The sequence below is a fragment of the Corvus hawaiiensis genome, chromosome 2, assembly GCF_020740725.1.
Source record: "Corvus hawaiiensis isolate bCorHaw1 chromosome 2, bCorHaw1.pri.cur, whole genome shotgun sequence".
In the NCBI taxonomy this organism is placed as follows: Eukaryota; Metazoa; Chordata; class Aves; order Passeriformes; family Corvidae; genus Corvus; species Corvus hawaiiensis.
Window position 1 is genome coordinate 50,753,399 of NC_063214.1, and position 17,464 is coordinate 50,770,862.

Genomic DNA, 17,464 nt, shown 5'->3' on the forward strand with positions numbered 1-17,464 from the left:
TTTGTAAGTAGTATAAAATGATGAAACACATGGGCTCTTCTGGGGCTGGTAGTTGCTATGCATTGAGTCATTTCTTCACTTGGAAGCAAGAACATCCATGAAACAGTCAGTAACCAAGTATTTATCAATAAATGTAAGAATATAAAAAGGCCTGAGCTAACCTATCCAAATGTTCCCTCAAAAACAAATACTAAAATATGGTATTACAATTGCCTCAGAGTCTGAGCCTGCTCCTATCAAAGTCAACTGCAAATATTCCATGGACTGCTGGCAACAGGACTGGATACTTCACGACTTTTTCCCTACAGTATGTTAGAGACTTTCGATGCACAGAAATACAGGTAGGATTCTGAGCTTTTAGGTTAGTACTCTACAACTGGCCCTAGAGGCATAATCAATCCTCAACAAACAACGAGATCTTGTGTTCGCTGTTACTGTTCAGCAAAAATTTGATGCACTACATAAAGATAAACTCACCTTTCCCTCACACGGTGGGATATTAAGATCAGGGACTGTAAGAACAGGCAAAAAGCTATCTTTGTATTTTGTGTCACTCTTCCCCTTCAAAGCCAGGGAAGTGCATCACTTCACTGGCCTAGGATACTTAGGGGGTTCAGGAGGCCAGAATCTGCCAGGGAGAAGCATGGCGACATTCATAAATGTTTCTCAAACATGACACTACCTCTACTCTGGCTCGTTTTTCTCACTAGCATTTTATGAGTCTTGTATTCCAGGGACTGTGAGTATATACAAAGATGGGAAGAGCTCTTCTTCTCTTACTTACACTGCAGAACTGGCAAGTGCAAATTGCTTCTTCCCCATGATAAAAAAAAAAGTACATGAAAATTTTGGTAATGATTGGAAGGCTGAGGAAATTTTTCACTGTAAAATAAGCACTGAGACACCAATTAGGAATAAATTCTTGCCCTCTTGCCTGATCTTGCTGGAATACACACTGCGTTTTTATGATTCCCACGTACCGCTGTGAGTCAGCTATTCCAAGACTTCCTAGAGCCAGTGACATATATTCAAGTGACATGTGCCAACTGTGAAGGAGCACTCACCTTATAAAGCTCTGTTCATTGTAGTGGTGGCACAACTAGGATTTTTACAAGGCAAACCAAGGCACTGAATTCAGAGTAGTGGACCAAAGTTAACAATGTATTGCAACCAAGTATTAATAATAAGCTTCCTTCTCTTTAAAAAGAGAGTTTTCCACATTTCCTTGATTCATTTAAAAAGGAAGGAAAAAAAAGGAAAAAAGAAAATAAAAAAGCCTGGAGCTGCAGGGAACATGGGAGGTAAGTGATGTGTTGACAACTGTAACCTGTGTAACAAAGGAAACACATTCTTGCTTCCAGCATTAGAAATTTTGATAGTAGATGCAGCACAGCAGTTTATAAACAAAACATTTTTATATGTCTGAAACAGACTTTCCAATCAACCTTTTTGCAGACAAAAACTCTGTATTGTGTTTATGGCTTTCTGGCAGTATTTTGTACTGAAATTCGGCATGTACCTTTTGGGTCATACGGATGTTCTGTCTATGGAACAGACAGGTACATGTGCTTCATATCCAAAAGAAACTGAAAGAGATAAATTCCATGACCATGAGCAGTCAGAGCTGCTGGAATTTTATGGCCAAAACCATATTCTGCTGAATTACAGAGAGCAATGTGGTGTAACCACTGCTGTGGAAATGTGCCAGTTGATTTCCAGAGGCCTTAGGCTCCAGTTTTAAATGGCAAGCCTCTTGGAAAGGAAACAGACCTTTACTCCTTCCATATGGCAGTGCTGATAGCTGTGTCATTTCATTTATCCTAGTTAAAATGTTAATGGTGTTAATTTTTCAGTGATGGCTCAGTTAAAAAAAAGAAGTCCTGGTCAGAGAAGAGATTTTTTGCTTAATGTTGATAGGAGCCTCCTGTTTAAAATCTGTTGGGAAAATATCTAGTCTATCAATCATACATGTTTGTCTTGAGAGCTTCACAGTCTCTATACATTCTCGGTCTGAATGACTGAAAGGATTATGTTACTGAGATTTCTTTAAGAAATATTAAAGAACAGGCTCAGTCAGTAACAGAGTTTGAAATGACTAACAGCTGAGGATGAGCCCGCCATGGTCTGGCCTGTTTTACAATTCATGAGTCATTTTTGTCAAGAACTGATAAGAGCAGAAGACAACTTCAGGACACTCCACTACCATGAAAACATTTAAAAAACTGAAGAGTTTTTTTCAGAGTTTTAACAAGCAGGTTAAGTATCTAAATTTAAACATTTTGGCCTCAGTTTTAGAATCTTAAAGTCATTTGCAATTGCAGAAGTTTAGTTATTGCAACAAAAGACCCTCTGATGTGCTAGACTACTAAATCATAGTTGAAATTTTACATTACAATACCTAGTTTTAATTTGAGCAGTCTAGCATGTGAAGATTAAGCTGAGGAACAATATTTAAGAAGTACTTACTGACTGGTAGATTTGCCTACTACCAGTTTAATTTTACCGTGCTATCAACCCCATATGAAATAAAACCAGATTTTCTGATCTGTGCACATGACTTGATTTATCTTTCACGATGGTGTTTGAAATGTGCTGGTGTTTGGGAAATTTTTGGGGTTTTTTATTATTTTCTGCATTTTTCTCTAAAGAAGACTGGTGGACTTGGCAGTGTTAGTTTTCAGATGGATTCAATGATCTTACAGGTCTTTTCCAACCTAAATGATTGTATGACTCCAAGAAATCTTCCCTGACTGACCAACAGCTCATTCTGGGAGCAGAATGTTGTGTGTTATGATGCTTTCACTGTGAGCCTTTCTGACAAATGACAAGATAACATGTATTTCCTCTTCATTCCAGCCAGGATCAGCCTTTTTGCCCAAGAGTTGGAATGTCTGCAGCCCTCCTTGCACAAGGTTATTATGTATCTGTGTAATAATACCTCCTTAGTTGTAACACAGCTTTCCAAGGGAAAGGATGGAAGGTTTGGTGCTTGAAACACATAAAAGCAAGCTGAACAAAATGCCACAAATTCTAAATTAAAATTATTACTTCTGTATTTCAAATTGCAATGGTAGAGAAGGTAAGTTGCTTCCCTTTAAATCCAAGTTCATGAAACTGTTTGCCTTCTGCAATGCTTTGAACCACAAACTTTTGAGAGAAGGGGATTACACAGGCACACGACACTTGTATTTCAGAAGTTTGTTCCTCCTCTCTGGGCAGTGAAGGTACCATTAAGACTTCACTTCAAACATAAAGTGCAGTGTATTGCTCTTCTCCCAGTTCAGTCTTCAAAGACTCGCTGCTGAAGGACAACCTAAAAAGCAGCTGACAAAAGAGCTGAGAGCTTACTGGGCGTGGATTAGAGTTCCACATTCTACTTTCTGCCTAACCTTAGTCAGACTGAACAAATTAATTGCTCCATTTTTAGGAAGAGGAAATCTCAGATGTCCAATTTAAATTTATCTTTAACTAAAGGACAGACAACACAAATAATCCTAAGGTGACACACCTTCATTACTCAGACATGACCACCTCCTTTAGATTTAGTCCTAACTCACATTGCTGGGTGCTGTGGCAGGTAAGAAATCACCCACTACACCTTTTTTCCCTTCCAAATGAGTACCACGATTTTGCCATCACTGAGAGAATTCAGAGTTCTTTACAGAACAGCACTGGACTGGGCAACACATGCATAGAGAATAATTCCTGTAACACCAAGAGGACTGGTTTGGGACTTACGCTGTCCATGCCACGTCCTTAACAAGGCACGCAGTGGGCACAAGAAACAAGCCAAACCAGAAGTATCCACATCTTAACACCATTCCAGCCTGGGAAGAAAACAAACAAGTAACGGATGAGTATTTTCAAACCATTACATGTTAAGTGGTTTTTTACAAGCAAAAAGGTAGAGTGATGGCATCAAACTAGTACTGCATCTATGATCTAGGTGATGTTGAAATTTAATGGTGGGCCAATAATTAACAAACAGCAATGGCATTTTTCATTGCAGTAATTCCTTATGACCTCAAATTTCTTAAAAATTTCTGAAAAATCAAGCATTTTGACCAAATCCTCCAAAGATATTAAGTTGTGGATCCAGGCAGACATTTTTCGTCACAGAGAAGAGCACCGTAAGTATATTTTGCTTGCACTTTTGACTATCTTTTGTGCCCTTTGCTTACTCTGTTTCTATCTACTGTCTTAGATCTCTGAGCAGCATCAAACTGACATGAAAAGAAATACATTTCTCACTAAAATGTTTCAGTCATATTCCACTTAAATACATCATTTCCTGTTCAAACTACTGCTGCCTGAAACCCAGGGTGGGAAAGATTCACTCCTGTCCAGCAAATGGCTTTTTTTACAAACAAAGAGCTCAAAGTTTATATTAGCATTTTTCTCATTGTTGTAATGCTTGAAGAAAAAGCTTGGTGGGATTTGAGATGGAAGATATCTGGAAACCCTGAATATCCCCAGCACACAAATAACTATACACAAATAGTTATGGAATGAAGTTGAAGTATGGCACTACTTACAGAAATGCTACTTTAGATCATTAGAACCTTTTGCAGATAAATTAATGGTGATTAAGGTCCAGGTTTGCTACACAGAAGATTTGAGACAACCTCATCACCCCTTCTATGCAATACACAACACTTCCCATCACAATTGTTCTGATGCTGCACACTAGAAACAGAAAAGATTTTTTTTTCTGTAACTACTTGTGTGCACCACACAACTGAAACAGAGGCTAAAAGGTTTCAACAGCATTTCCAGTGTCTAGACAGATTTTGCTCTCTCACCAGTTACGGACACTGCCATATCTCTTTCCCAAAACCTTTACTTCTCAATATTTTTTATGCCACATACACACACCTACTGACATGTCACCAGTGTAACAGCAGCTTGACTGACTCAGCTTTGTCTCAATACTGTAGCACATAAACACTGCAAGCCTGCAATGCTGAAGTGTCAGGGCATGGTACAGATAAAGACACAGCTCAGCTACAGAGGAAATGGAACTACATGAAACATCTACTAGCCTTTGATATACATTTGAGACAAAATCTGTAATTATACCCCTGGTAAGATGAAAATGATTGCTAGCAACAGAAGAGTTTTACCACTCACTACAATTAATCTCTTAAACTGAGAAAAGCCATCACAGTGCTCTGCCAGGATATTCACCAGTAGCATCCAGCATCTTCTCCCAGTGTCAATCTCTGTCTAAAGTTGTTCACCTAAAAACTCAGTCATATTTAGCAGCAACCTGCCCTTGGATTGTCCAGTAGTGAGTACTTGCAAAAGCATTTTTTGCTTTTAAATGTTAAATCTTTCATGTCACTGCTGGACTGACAGGTCAGTGGTAAATCTTGTACTGAAACCAAGAGCAAGCTAGACTGTGCTAAAACATTTATGGACACTTTGCCACCCACACAGTACGCAAACACATTCCAGTCACAGAATCAGCTCTCAGTTATTTGGGAGCCCTCATGCCTACATCCACATGAGAATGCCAGAAGCACACAGGCAGTTTTGGTCTATGCTGATTTAAGGAAAAGGATGTACAGGAATAAGAGGGAATTAATAACTTTATTGTTAGCTAAAAAGTTGAACTGTAATAACAGTGGCAAAACATAATAAGATTTGTCCTCACGCTTTGTTTTTCTTTGGCCAGGATCCTGCAAGTGCTAGAAGTCACAGAATCACATCAGCATTTCCACTAACCATCCCTTCACTGCCTGTGCTAATAAAGGCTAAAAAAGTGCCATAGTATTCTGTATGCATTTTCTGGTATTTTTGATTGAAATATTTTATGTTCCACTTCTTGCTTTTCTAGCTGAAAGCAACTTGACACACTTTCAAAGTGCAGAACAATCTGAGTATGTGTTCAATAGAAGTTTAAATGCTATTATTTTTGTTATAAATGCTGACATCTCAGTCAATGGCTATGAATTTGGACATGTGGCATGTCGAAAAAACCTCAAAGCCAAATATTTTTTGCCTGCAATTATGTATTTTACTCAAGTATTATTCTGTCCAAAAACTTCACCATCACAGTAAAACTATTCATCTCATCAAAACCCTGTCAGACACTCATTTTACTACTGGCAAGCCTTTTTCCACACAATTCTCACCAAGGTATTACTCCATTCCTCAGCTCATCTGGAAGGTTCCTTTCCTCCTCATCTCTAGTTTTCTCTTGGAGTTACAGGACTGCTACACTTCACAACAATAAACTGGTCTGTCTTGCAAGCACAGCTCTGCCTCTGAACACAGCCTCCTCCCTCACAGGATTACACCCCCTTCTCACAGGATGGGAGCTCCTCAGCAGAGGACTAACAGGGTATCACCCAACATGCTCTGAGGACATCCATAGACAGCACTTTTAGGTTAGTCCCCAACTTGTAGGATAGAGAGCTGGGTTATGAAAGGAAGCTGCAGTAAGAACACCTATCCCTACAAAGCTTTCCTCATGCTTCCCAGCTGTGGCTGTGCTCCATTCCAGTCGCTCAGCCAGTCATGAAAACAGGACTGCAATACATCTTCAGTGAAACACGGCATTTCTATACCCAGTTCCAGGGAATAACACTCTTCAGCTATCAGTTATCCTCCCAAGATTAAAAAAAACCCCAGAGATACCAAACAGGAACCACTACGATTCTGTTTTTGTAAAGATTGTCACAGGAAGTAGGAGTACAAATAGGTTGTTTTATAAACAAATTCAAAATATTGACCATCTCTGTCATCACAGAGGCCCCATGATATGTAACTAAGTCATTTTTGTTCTGTCTACTGATGTAAACATTAGTGACTATCACATCCAAAACGAATTTCCAGAGAACATTAATCACATGGCACCCCCCAAAACCACTTGAGACTAATGCGAGTCCTCCTTCTGAGAACATTGCAACTTAAACTGCTGCCACCCGTAGACTGCCTTTCAAACACTGATTAATCTGACACAGACAAAGCACTCATTTTAGAGAATTGATAACATTTATTAAAAAGAAAGAATGGGAACAAGAAAAGAAAGAAAAAGAACTTAGCTCCAGTTATTTCACAACTGAGGAGGAAATAATTTATGTCCCAATGCCTTTAACCTCTTCTAAATAGCTTTTGTAAGGCTGGACAGTTAATTTTTTAAATTTTAAACACATTTTAAAAAGTGATAGCACTGACCATTCAGAATGACCAGGAAGATCTTCTTTGTAGCATTATTTTAGAATGTGTAGATTAAGGTGGGCTTTTTCATTTATTGGTTGGGGTTTTTTTTGAGTTTTTGTTTGCTTATTTTAACTCAAGGACACGTTATACACAAGCATATGACATAGAAAATAGATTGCTTAAAAAAAAAACCCTTAAATTGCAATACAATCTGGAATATATTTCAAGCTCTTTTCTCCATTTTACTGTTCTCAGTATGTAAATAAGCATCATTCCTAGTTGTACTGTTCCACCAATATGTGGTGTCACTATTTTCAACAACTTCCAAGGAGAACAAGGCCAAAAGTGCCCAGGGATGGGAAGTCAATATACACACGGTTTTGGTATTATCACAGCATGGTTAGACAACTGGGGACCAGTGACTGATTCAGACAAAGCAAGCAAGGATCTCAATAATCATTAGAGAAAAGCAAGACAAAATTTAAATTCCTATTTTGAATAACAAAAGTTTTATACTATTTCATTCCCTCATATATCCATGTATTTTAACTTGGACAAAAAAGGGACAGCAAAAGTATAAGACCATGATGGAAACAGCTGGCTTTATATTTGCAGTACAAAAAAAATTATTACTGGAAGTGTGCCTGGAGCCTGATCACAGCTCTCTCCATGAGACATGGATAAGGACCCACTAAGTCGCTCAACTGCAGTTTCATATTCGTTCAATTCCAGCTTTGTACACTAGGGATTCAAGTCCAACCTGCAGTCAAGTGATGGCACATCACTGGGTCCCCAGTAGTCAAATGGGGATGACAGCATGGCACTACCTTTGGCAGCGCTTGGGAAAGGAGGAGTGAGGGAGAAGATGGCCACATGATTATTGTGAGGGATTCACATGTGGTGACGGCACAAGAAATATTCACTGCCATCACTGAGGTACTCTTGAGCTGGACTTCTAAGACACTGATGACACCTGTGGCTGGAGCTGTGAGTGCAGCTCTGGGAGCCTGGCCCTGCTGCTCCATCTGCACTGCCTTGGTACCCAGCGCAGGAAGCAGTGCACGCCCAGCTGCATGAACCCACCTCGAAGCAGCCAACCGAGATGCACCAGGTGGACATCTCTGCCAGCACCTCTCCTCCATCAATTCTAGACCAGTGGCTTGGTCTGAGCACACCACTTCAGAAGGGCTAGAGCTGGGGTAGGGGAAGCCTAGTTGGTCATTCTGCTCTCATCCCATGTTAGGCAATTCACTTGGAAGCATGTCTGCTTTTCAGTCAATGAGGAGTTGCTTCAAAGCCTGCCTCAGCCCATTGGTCTGAGGTGCTACTCTTGGGGCCTCAGTCACAAACATTTTCCCACTGGTGCTGCTAGCTTGGGCAAACAGTCCCACTTCACTGAAGTTCCAGTGCCTCATTTGAAGGCACGGGGTATGGACAAACCTATTATTCTCCTTTAGAAGTTGAAGCATTAACACTGGGACACATTACAGCAATGATCTGGAAACTCTCAGATTCCTGCAAAAGATGGCCTTTCATTTGCTCTATAGACTTAATAGGGCTAATTCAGACATTGCTTTAAGTGTTTAGAAAATATTTTCAGTAGAAAGTAAAACACACTCTACCCCAATCTTGAAATTGTTGCACTTTTAGTGATGTTACAACTTAGACACCTTTGCTGCAGGTTTGTTCCTTTTTTTCTAATTTTTAAAATGCTTTTCAAAAGTAAATTTGAACCCTAACTTCGGTAGGAAGAGAAACAGATTCCATGCATAAAAAGATCCTATTACATATTATGAACAGTATCGTTATACAAACTCCTCAGCAAATATATATTTACAGTTTGCAGACCATTACTCACCCCTCTTTTCCTTTAGAGAACTCCACTGTGCACAGTCTGCATGTTTTGGGTCCTCTTAAGCCTGAATGTTTCAGTGCTAGCGCTGGGTAGTGTTCTTTCAAAAGACCTGAAGTTTCACCCTGCATTGGTAGTAGTACTAACTCTTAACAACCAAGTGAGTGAACAGATCTTCACTCTGTGAGACACAAGACTTGCCACAAACTAATACTCTAAGCACTCTATGCCATGTAACAACTGGTAGATACTGTGTCATAAACCAATCCATTTTTCATAAATTATTGTGAAGGAATCAACTAGCAATGGCTTTCTCACACTTCAATGATAAAAAAGCTTTTTTACATTCTGCCAAAACCTCCTGCTCTTTCTATTAGCTTGTGTGGAATGGTCAGTATCTCCACCCCACACTGTTAATACTGTATAAAATACACAGATTGTTTTCAAATTCCTGTATTATACAAGATCCTCAAAGTGCTACAAACATCAGACCCTTAGAGATCACATACGTTAAAATATAAGTGCAAAGAGATGACAGGGCTAGCTCATGGTTACACAAATCGATTGCAGAGCTAGGCAGATTGCCCAAGTCCCCCAATTAAATCACACTACACGGAGAATGAGCCTACTGGAGCCCAAGTCTGAAATATAATCAATATCCAAGAATGCAGTCTTGAGGATTTTCCCTGTGCACGCTGAAACACAATCTAGCCTCAACACGAATTGGTGCTTAAGAACTTTTCCCCGCAACATAACTGCAGCCAGCTCCAGGCTGGTCAGATTTAGTAGATTCAGGGCTGACGGGTGAGATCAACAGATTTACCAGCTCCCTCTTCAAGAAATGTCTAGGCTGGAAAAGTACCTAAAGAATAAGCCCTTTGGGTTAGTGGCAAAGTGTTCAGAAATGAGGCAGAAGAATTTGATTTCCCCTCCTGCTTACACCACTGGGAGTCAGAAGTACCTCAGATGAAATCAGCAGAGCTCTGCCACTGAAAGGGTGGCTGGATATTTCCATATCTGAAATAAAGATGTGCAATGTTTTCCATAATGTAAGAGTTTTCATTCTAAAATTACTCAGATGAAAACAATGACCTCACTGGCTGGCTGGATTTAACACAATGACACATTGGTCCAGTCTCAAACCTATTTCCTCCCTCTCCCAGTCTCTGCTCATACCACCATATCCCCTTGAGAACAGTAGGAGGAGGAAAGGAGGGAAAAAAAATCTGACACCTCACTCAAATATTTTACCCCTTTCCCTTAATTTCGCCAGTCATACTTGAAGACACATGGAAGCCTAGAGTAAGATATCTATCCACTGCCTAGCTTCCTACTTATGAAGCTTGTTGGTATTTTTGAGGTAGCACCTGGACATAAATATAGGGAGAGAGAACAGGAACAGTCCTTTGAGCAAGAAGAAAATTGCCACCACCATCACAAACACATGTATTTGGCATTCCTAGTAAAGCCCAAGGTGTTTTGAGATACAGGTCTCAGGCAAGAAGCTTTTCATTAAAGAAGCTGCTGGTTATGACAGACAAAAGCAGGAAAATACAAATTAAAGTACAGAAGACCGAGAAAAATATAATCAACTCAAAAAAGACAAATTGCTTGCTTTAAGTTATTTCATGATCAGGAACTAGCAATACAAAGCTACAAAACAAAAACTAGTATCTTCCTGGGGAAGAAAAAACCCACCAAAACTAACTTCACATACAGACCCATGTTTTTGAAAAGACTCGTTAGAGCTATAACACCATAGGAGCACAGTGAGAGGATCTTCTAGATCCTTTTATTTTCATGTCAGGAACTCTTTTTCCATAATGGAGGAACACAGCAGGTTAACAGCCTATTTTTATTCTATTTCTTAATGTAACTTACAGAAATTAGTATTTGATAGATACATGAACATTATCATTGGCCAAATATGTCCCACAGGATGTTAAAATAAGCTCTGTTTTGTGTTAACTAAAGATATATTCTACATACGCAGTCTTGCTTAAGGAAAAAATTACTTTATCTCATTACTTAAATAATATACAACAGTACCAATTAAACAAGGAGCTTGCTTATGCTACCCTCCATTATTACTCTGATAGCAGAGAATTAAGAAAATTAATCAGATGGTACTTTAATTTGATTTTATGGTTCACTAGCAGTGTAAACTCTGATGCAGTTCCATGCAGCCTGTAAGTTTTTTTCATTGACCAACTTGGGAAAAAAATGCTGACACTGTTTATGTCACCCAAGATTTAATTTTCCTCACCTTAGTCAGGCTTGATACTATTCTGAATTACACGGCAGTTTGAGTTTTCTGAGATGAACCAAATTACACAGCTGTGCAATACAATATAATCTTCTTTTATATTCCAATCAAAGATGAACTCCCCCTGGAAAGTGTGGCAGAGCAGGACCATGGGCAGCTACAGGTGCTGGGCCGTGCCCTGCCATGATGCTGTAACTTCACTGAGCCGAGGTAAAACATGTAGGAAGGTGTCGCCAGTATGAAAGCAAAGTCATGCCTATACACACTTTTTTCTTGATATATTTTTCTCCTTCCCCCTCAAATTACACCAACAAAGGCATGAAAAGAAAGAACAAAGTAAATCTGAAAGAGTAACTTTGACAGACTTGACAATGTAACAGTTTGTCTTGTTCACTGCTTCGTGCACTTTAGGATAAACTTCTACTCTGCGTATAAGAAATTTATACTTTACATTCTCCTTTTGAAGTCATGTTCAGCATGTAACCACTTTTGTTTGGTGTCCGTAACTTTCTATGAAGGTTTTAAGAGCAACGACTCTTTTAGAGTAGCTGCCCTTATTTAATAACTGAGCGTTTATCATGAAAGCTGCAGGGGAAAAAAATTAATTTTACAGAACCCATCTTTGAATTTAGAACTCCAAGGGAGTTATGTTTAGCAGAAGCTGTTCCTTGCCAGCAAAGATACAGGATATTTGTACAACCTGCTAAGTTACACCTACAAAAAGATTCAGAACCTTCAAATTTCCTTCATGTGTTGAAAATTTCCAACTGTGCTACCACAACAGCACTGGCTTCCTCACATAAAATATATTTGTTTCAAGATACTCCCTCCTCCTCAGTATTAGCATTCCTAAGTAGAAAGATGCTCTACCAGGAGCAGAAAGATCACCTCTACCATGGTATGAATTTGTGTATATGCTCTAACTCAGAAAACATAGAAAGTACAACCACTCTCAGTGGAGTGTTTTGAAAGTAAGCTCTTAAACAAACAAATATTTAACTGGAAAGTAGCATTTTTATATTAGTATCAAATAACACTTCCCCATCTCACATGATTGTTTCACTAACTTTAAAAAAAAAAAATCTTTGAAATCTGCATTTATTCCTTTACTATTTCTTTTGCCATCATGTGTATCTTCATGCTAAGCTTTTTGTGCTTTTATAGATCATCTTAAGAGAGTGCATTAAAAAACTCCAACATTAACTATACTGTTAAATATTTCAGGTAAATATAATCAGGTATCTATCCACATGCCTGAGCCATCTAAAGAATTCTAGGTCCTGACTGAAGCTGCTGACCAAAACTCAAGTTCTACAGCACATATAAAGATCTGGAATGGCCTGTGGCAGCACTTCCCTCAGTATAAGTTCAAATTAGATTCAGCATGTTGTCCCCAAATCTGGCAAATGAGTTGACTTCAGCAGTACTGCTGCTCTCCAGAGTCCTGATGAAGCAATTTAAATGGGGCAGGCTGACACCTGCACTTGCAGGCAGCTTGTCCGAGAGTACTGCAACTCTACATGTGGTTTGCTGCTTGTGGTGAATTACAGCATTGAAACCCACAAATGGAAACCACTGTTGTTGATGTTCTGTTTTTAAAGTACTTATTTCCTAATATGATTTGAGGTTGCATTAACCAGGGTAACACTGTTCCCTGTGTCTTACATCCTGGAGATTCCTTAGCAGCTCAAGAGTTTCAGGAAATGGCTAATAATCACACAGCAAGAATTAGATCTGGTAACTGTGAAGGTCAGAGAAGTAGATCTTCTCCAAGTTTTTAAAATTGAGGCATAGGTTTATAAATCAATTCTTTTTTTTTTTTTTTTTAAGAAGGAGTAAATAATGCAATACAATCATTATAAAAGGATTGGCCAATAGCAGAACTTAAAATCACACTGCAGAATTTCTGCTGGTTTTTGCTTTTCCAGCTTGGCTGTTGTCCATCACAGAAGCAATAAACAGAGGCATCTTCTGGTTACTTCATTCTCTTTGCCACATCCAAATATGAATATTCAATCTCCTGGTCAGCAGAGCATGTGTTTGTAAATTCATCTCTTGCGTATACATTTTTCAAGTATCTCGAAATCCCTGTCATTTCAGGTGGAAAATGAAAATTTCGGTATTTCTTTGCAACAACCTTGATTATGTGGAGCTTTGGTAGGAGGCTGCAATCCACTAAAGTGAGCTCATCTCCGTCCAGGAATTTCCAACTGGAAACAGTGACCTCCTCCGTGCTGTAAGCATCGATTTCATCAGGCAAGGGGCTATTAAATAGTTGTCCAGCTTCTTCAGGGCTTTAAGCGAAGACTTTTCCAAATTTTCATTTGCATCTTTTCTCAGGTTCTTTATGAATGCAGAGAATTTTGCAAAGACATCATTTCCTGCAGAGTTCGACTCGGGGTGCGTCGGTGCAAGTTTGGGATACCGGGGTGGCGCCAGCTTTTCCTCCAAGAATTCCTCGATCTTGTTGATGTCGGTTTTCACTTCCCCGTCAAAAGTCACGAATGGGGGGTTGGTGCCCAGGGCCAGGTTCTGCAGGTCCGCAGGTTTTCTTTTCAAATCCACGGTTGTGACATTAAATATGACACCTTTGAGCCACAGGATCATAAAGAGGCGCTGAGAGAACGGGCATGTGGAATTCTTATCAAAGTCAACAGCAGCTGAAAGTACATCATTTCCATAGAGGGAGTCCTACATTCTGAAAAACTGTGTCCTTTAAACTCAATTTTAGAGATCTTAATCTGTTACAGCAATGGTTGACTTGCATCAGATAATAGCCATTACTTCCCCACATTTTAGTTCTCCAGGAAGAATAATTTACCAGCTCAGTCACTACATAGTCACATGGGATTTTATCTACATTCAATGGTTACATTCTTAAAGCTCAAGGTTTTCTGTACTGTCATACTGCCTCTCCTGGAGGCCCCAAAAGGCTTTGGCTTATTTTAGCATAACTGCAGTTCAACTCCAATCAATGGAGTCTTACACAAATATATCGTTTTTCCCATAAAACCTTGCTCCTTTCCTTTGTTTTCATTCCCTGAGTAATTTATGTCATTGAGCTTGAGCACATATATGTATGCTTGAGCACATACAACTTCTTCACAGAGCCACCATGTCTCTGTGGCTTGTACTGTATGAAGTACATCTGTAGTGTCTCCCACCACACTCTCCTGCCAAAGCCTGGAGACACACCCTGTGTCTATTTTTCTCCCTTCCTTTCACCCTTTACTGAAATCTTCACAAGTGCATCACAATATAGTAGCAATTTATATAAATTCTCTTTTCTACATCACAACTCACAGCTACAGGTGTCTGCTCTGATTCCACAACTAAATGAATTGCAGCCAGAAGTTACCTTCCCAGTCCAGTGAGATGCCTGACAAGCCTCACAGTAATGTGCTGCAGTATTTGGTGTCTGTAGGAGACGCATAGTGCCATGCACCGCTCAGTCTTGGTCACCTTGTGCTACCCCTATGTTTCCACAGATGGTTGATGTCTGAGCATAGAACATTCCTAATGCAAGGACCAGTGACAAACCCAACAGCTGAAGACAGGTAGTCCCACAGGAAACATTCCCTTAAGCATAAAACACTAACAAAATGACAAATTGACCATGAGTGCTAGTCCAAGGTGCAGAGGCTCCGCCAGCTGCCTGGCCCCAGGTCAGGCACAGCCACCTCCTGCCTCACACCCCTTCCCAGCAGGACAGACCAGGCAGCCTTTCCACCCACAGTGTGCAAGGCAGCGTGACTTTAAGAGCCCCACATTGCCAGCTTCTTTGCTGGGAAGAACACTGTAGAAATACAATACCACTTGGCGCAATAATTTTATTTTATTGTATTGATTTATGCTTTCCCTTTAATTAAAAGGTACCAGGAAAACATTTGGTTTTGATTCAAATAAACAAACCCACCGAGGCCCATTCTGGGCAACTCCTCAGCACAGGCCCAGCAGCCCCATCTGTGTCTCCACAATGAATGACTTCCGCCGACGCGCAGCCCCAAAGCCTCCCCAGATCCTTCCCCCTAATCCCCGACATCTGTTCTGCGTCCCGGCCGGGCAGTGAGACCCACCAGGGCTGCTGTCAGCGTGGCCACAGATGAGTAAACACACCAGCGCCTGTGTCAGGCTGCGTGTGATTTCAGCTGAGAACTCCGGACATGCAGCACGGTTCTCATTTAAAGCGTTCGCAATGTTGAGGAAACACCTGTTAAGAAACTATCCAAAATAAATTTACCGTGAGTCTTTTAAGAAGGAGAAAACCCGTGATCGACAGCAGCAATACAAGATCCGACAGCAGCAGAATTCAAAGCCCCACTGCAAACCCTGACCAATTAAATACATAAACAGCACCATTTTTCACTTCGGGGTAACAGTTACTATATCATTTCTCATCTTCCACTTAAAATAGATGCTTTTCTCACTGGAAGACTGAAGTTTGACTGGTGCTGACCTAATTCATTTTCTTCTCTGTGCGAAAATCCTACAACGCCATGTTGTGTGTAGTTTTAAAAGAAACACTCCCATACAGCTACTCTTCAAAATTGTGTCAGCCGCATGTAATCAGGAACAGTTTTGAAATAGTTTCTGCCTGACTACTAAAAAAGGTGGATTGATATTCTGCTTAAAGTCTGCAAGGTACAGCAGATAAAGATCAGTAATTTTAGAATTTATGTTAAAACAGTAGAAGCATCGAGATTTTCCAAAGCTGTATTAGTGACACTGGAAACAAATCCCAAAGTCTTTAAGCCTTGGGATAACAATTAGCATTTTTAAAAAGCTTGCCAGAAATCTTTTAATTTAAACCATTGTTTCCCTCCTTTAGGGAATCTGGAGGTTTACCTTGGCCTACAGTGGGTACCTCCTCCTCCTCCCTGTGTACACATCTGACCAGCAATCACACTGCAAGCTGCTTACTAATGATTATGGTATTTTTCAAGGACACTTAAGTGACTTTGGAGCATAGGTCACACTGATGCTTAAGTAGAGTTAGATCAAATATTTAAAATACTTTTCATTTCCCTGTTTCTTTCTATTCAGGGCTCTCCAGCAAGAACTATGCCGCTTACTGATTTGAGCTCTACACCATGTCTGTGCGGTAGAAAACTTTATTTCTCAGGTTGTAGTGTGCTGACTCTGGCTGGGGTAGAGTTCATTTTGTTCACAGTGGCTGGTACTGGGCTGTGTTTTAGATTTGTGCTGAATAGAGTGCTGATAATACAGAGATGTTTTTGTTGTTGCTGAGCAGGGCTTGCACAGAGCCAAGGCCTTTTCTGCTTCTGTACTGCTGGGCTGGGGAGGGGGCTGGGGATGCATGGGAGGTTGGGAGGAGACACAGCCAGGACAGGTGACCCCAATTGACCAAAGTGATGCTCCAGACCATGTGACATCATGCTCAGTGTAGAAACTGGGGGGGAGAAGGAGGAAGAGGGGGATGTTTGGAGTGATGATGTTTGTCTTCCTGAGTAACCAATACACCTGATGGGGCCCTGCTCTCCTGGAAGTGGCTGAACACCTGCCTGCCCATGGGAAGCAGTGAATTAATTCCTTGTTTTGCTTCTTGCGTGTGCAGTTTTTGCTTTCCTTATTAAACTCTCTTTATCTCAACCCACGAGTTTTTCATCTTTAACCCTTCTAATTCTCTCCCTGATCCAGCTGGTGGGAGAGGGAGCAAGTGACACTGGGGGGCTTGAAATCTTTTCCAATAAATAAAATTCAATGTGTTTCACTAAAAAGTGATAGACATGGGGGGAAGATTGTATTAGTAATAGTCAGCTGAAGGCCTAAGAATGCAATTCTCTTGTCCGGGAGTCGAGAAAAGCTAATTCAGTGTCAGGACTTACCAGAAGTGGGATTGAAGAAACAAAAATATTTTGTTGCTATAAAAATATCCCAACAAACCAACTGTGCTTCATCTACGTGTTGTCTTCATTCCAAAATGGACACCAGAGAATCAGAAAAGGTTGAGAGGAAAGGGAACAGAAATAATCACAGTAAGGCATGGCTTCACTGTGAGTAATGACTAATGCAATGATTTTCATTGAAGGAGAGAGAGAGAGAAAGATTACATAAAGGCTTGGAAAGGCAAGGATGGCAGAAAGCAGGTAAAAAAAATAATTGTTCCTTTCTTCTTCCAGTACAAGAACTTGGAACACCAGAGCAGACAGCCAGTAGCA

The 17,464-nt window shown here is 40.2% G+C and overlaps 2 protein-coding genes across 6 annotated transcripts in view; both read right to left on the reverse strand.

Annotated features, from left to right (window-relative positions):
- The window catches only part of ATP8A2 (ATPase phospholipid transporting 8A2), a 320,265-nt gene that overhangs the window by 31,281 nt on the left and 271,520 nt on the right, over positions 1-17,464 (reverse strand). For all 5 annotated transcript variants that reach the window (XM_048294917.1, XM_048294918.1, XM_048294919.1 and 2 more), the window contains one exon: positions 3,739-3,827. In XM_048294917.1, coding sequence (XP_048150874.1) covers positions 3,739-3,827 — 89 coding nt within the window. The remainder of the gene's footprint in view (positions 1-3,738; positions 3,828-17,464) is intronic.
- On the reverse strand, positions 13,111-13,932 carry LOC125321701 (chloride intracellular channel protein 6-like). The gene is given in 2 exon segments (XM_048294923.1): positions 13,111-13,556; positions 13,559-13,932. Coding segments are annotated over 2 exon segments (630 nt in total). The 5' UTR covers positions 13,893-13,932; the 3' UTR covers positions 13,111-13,260.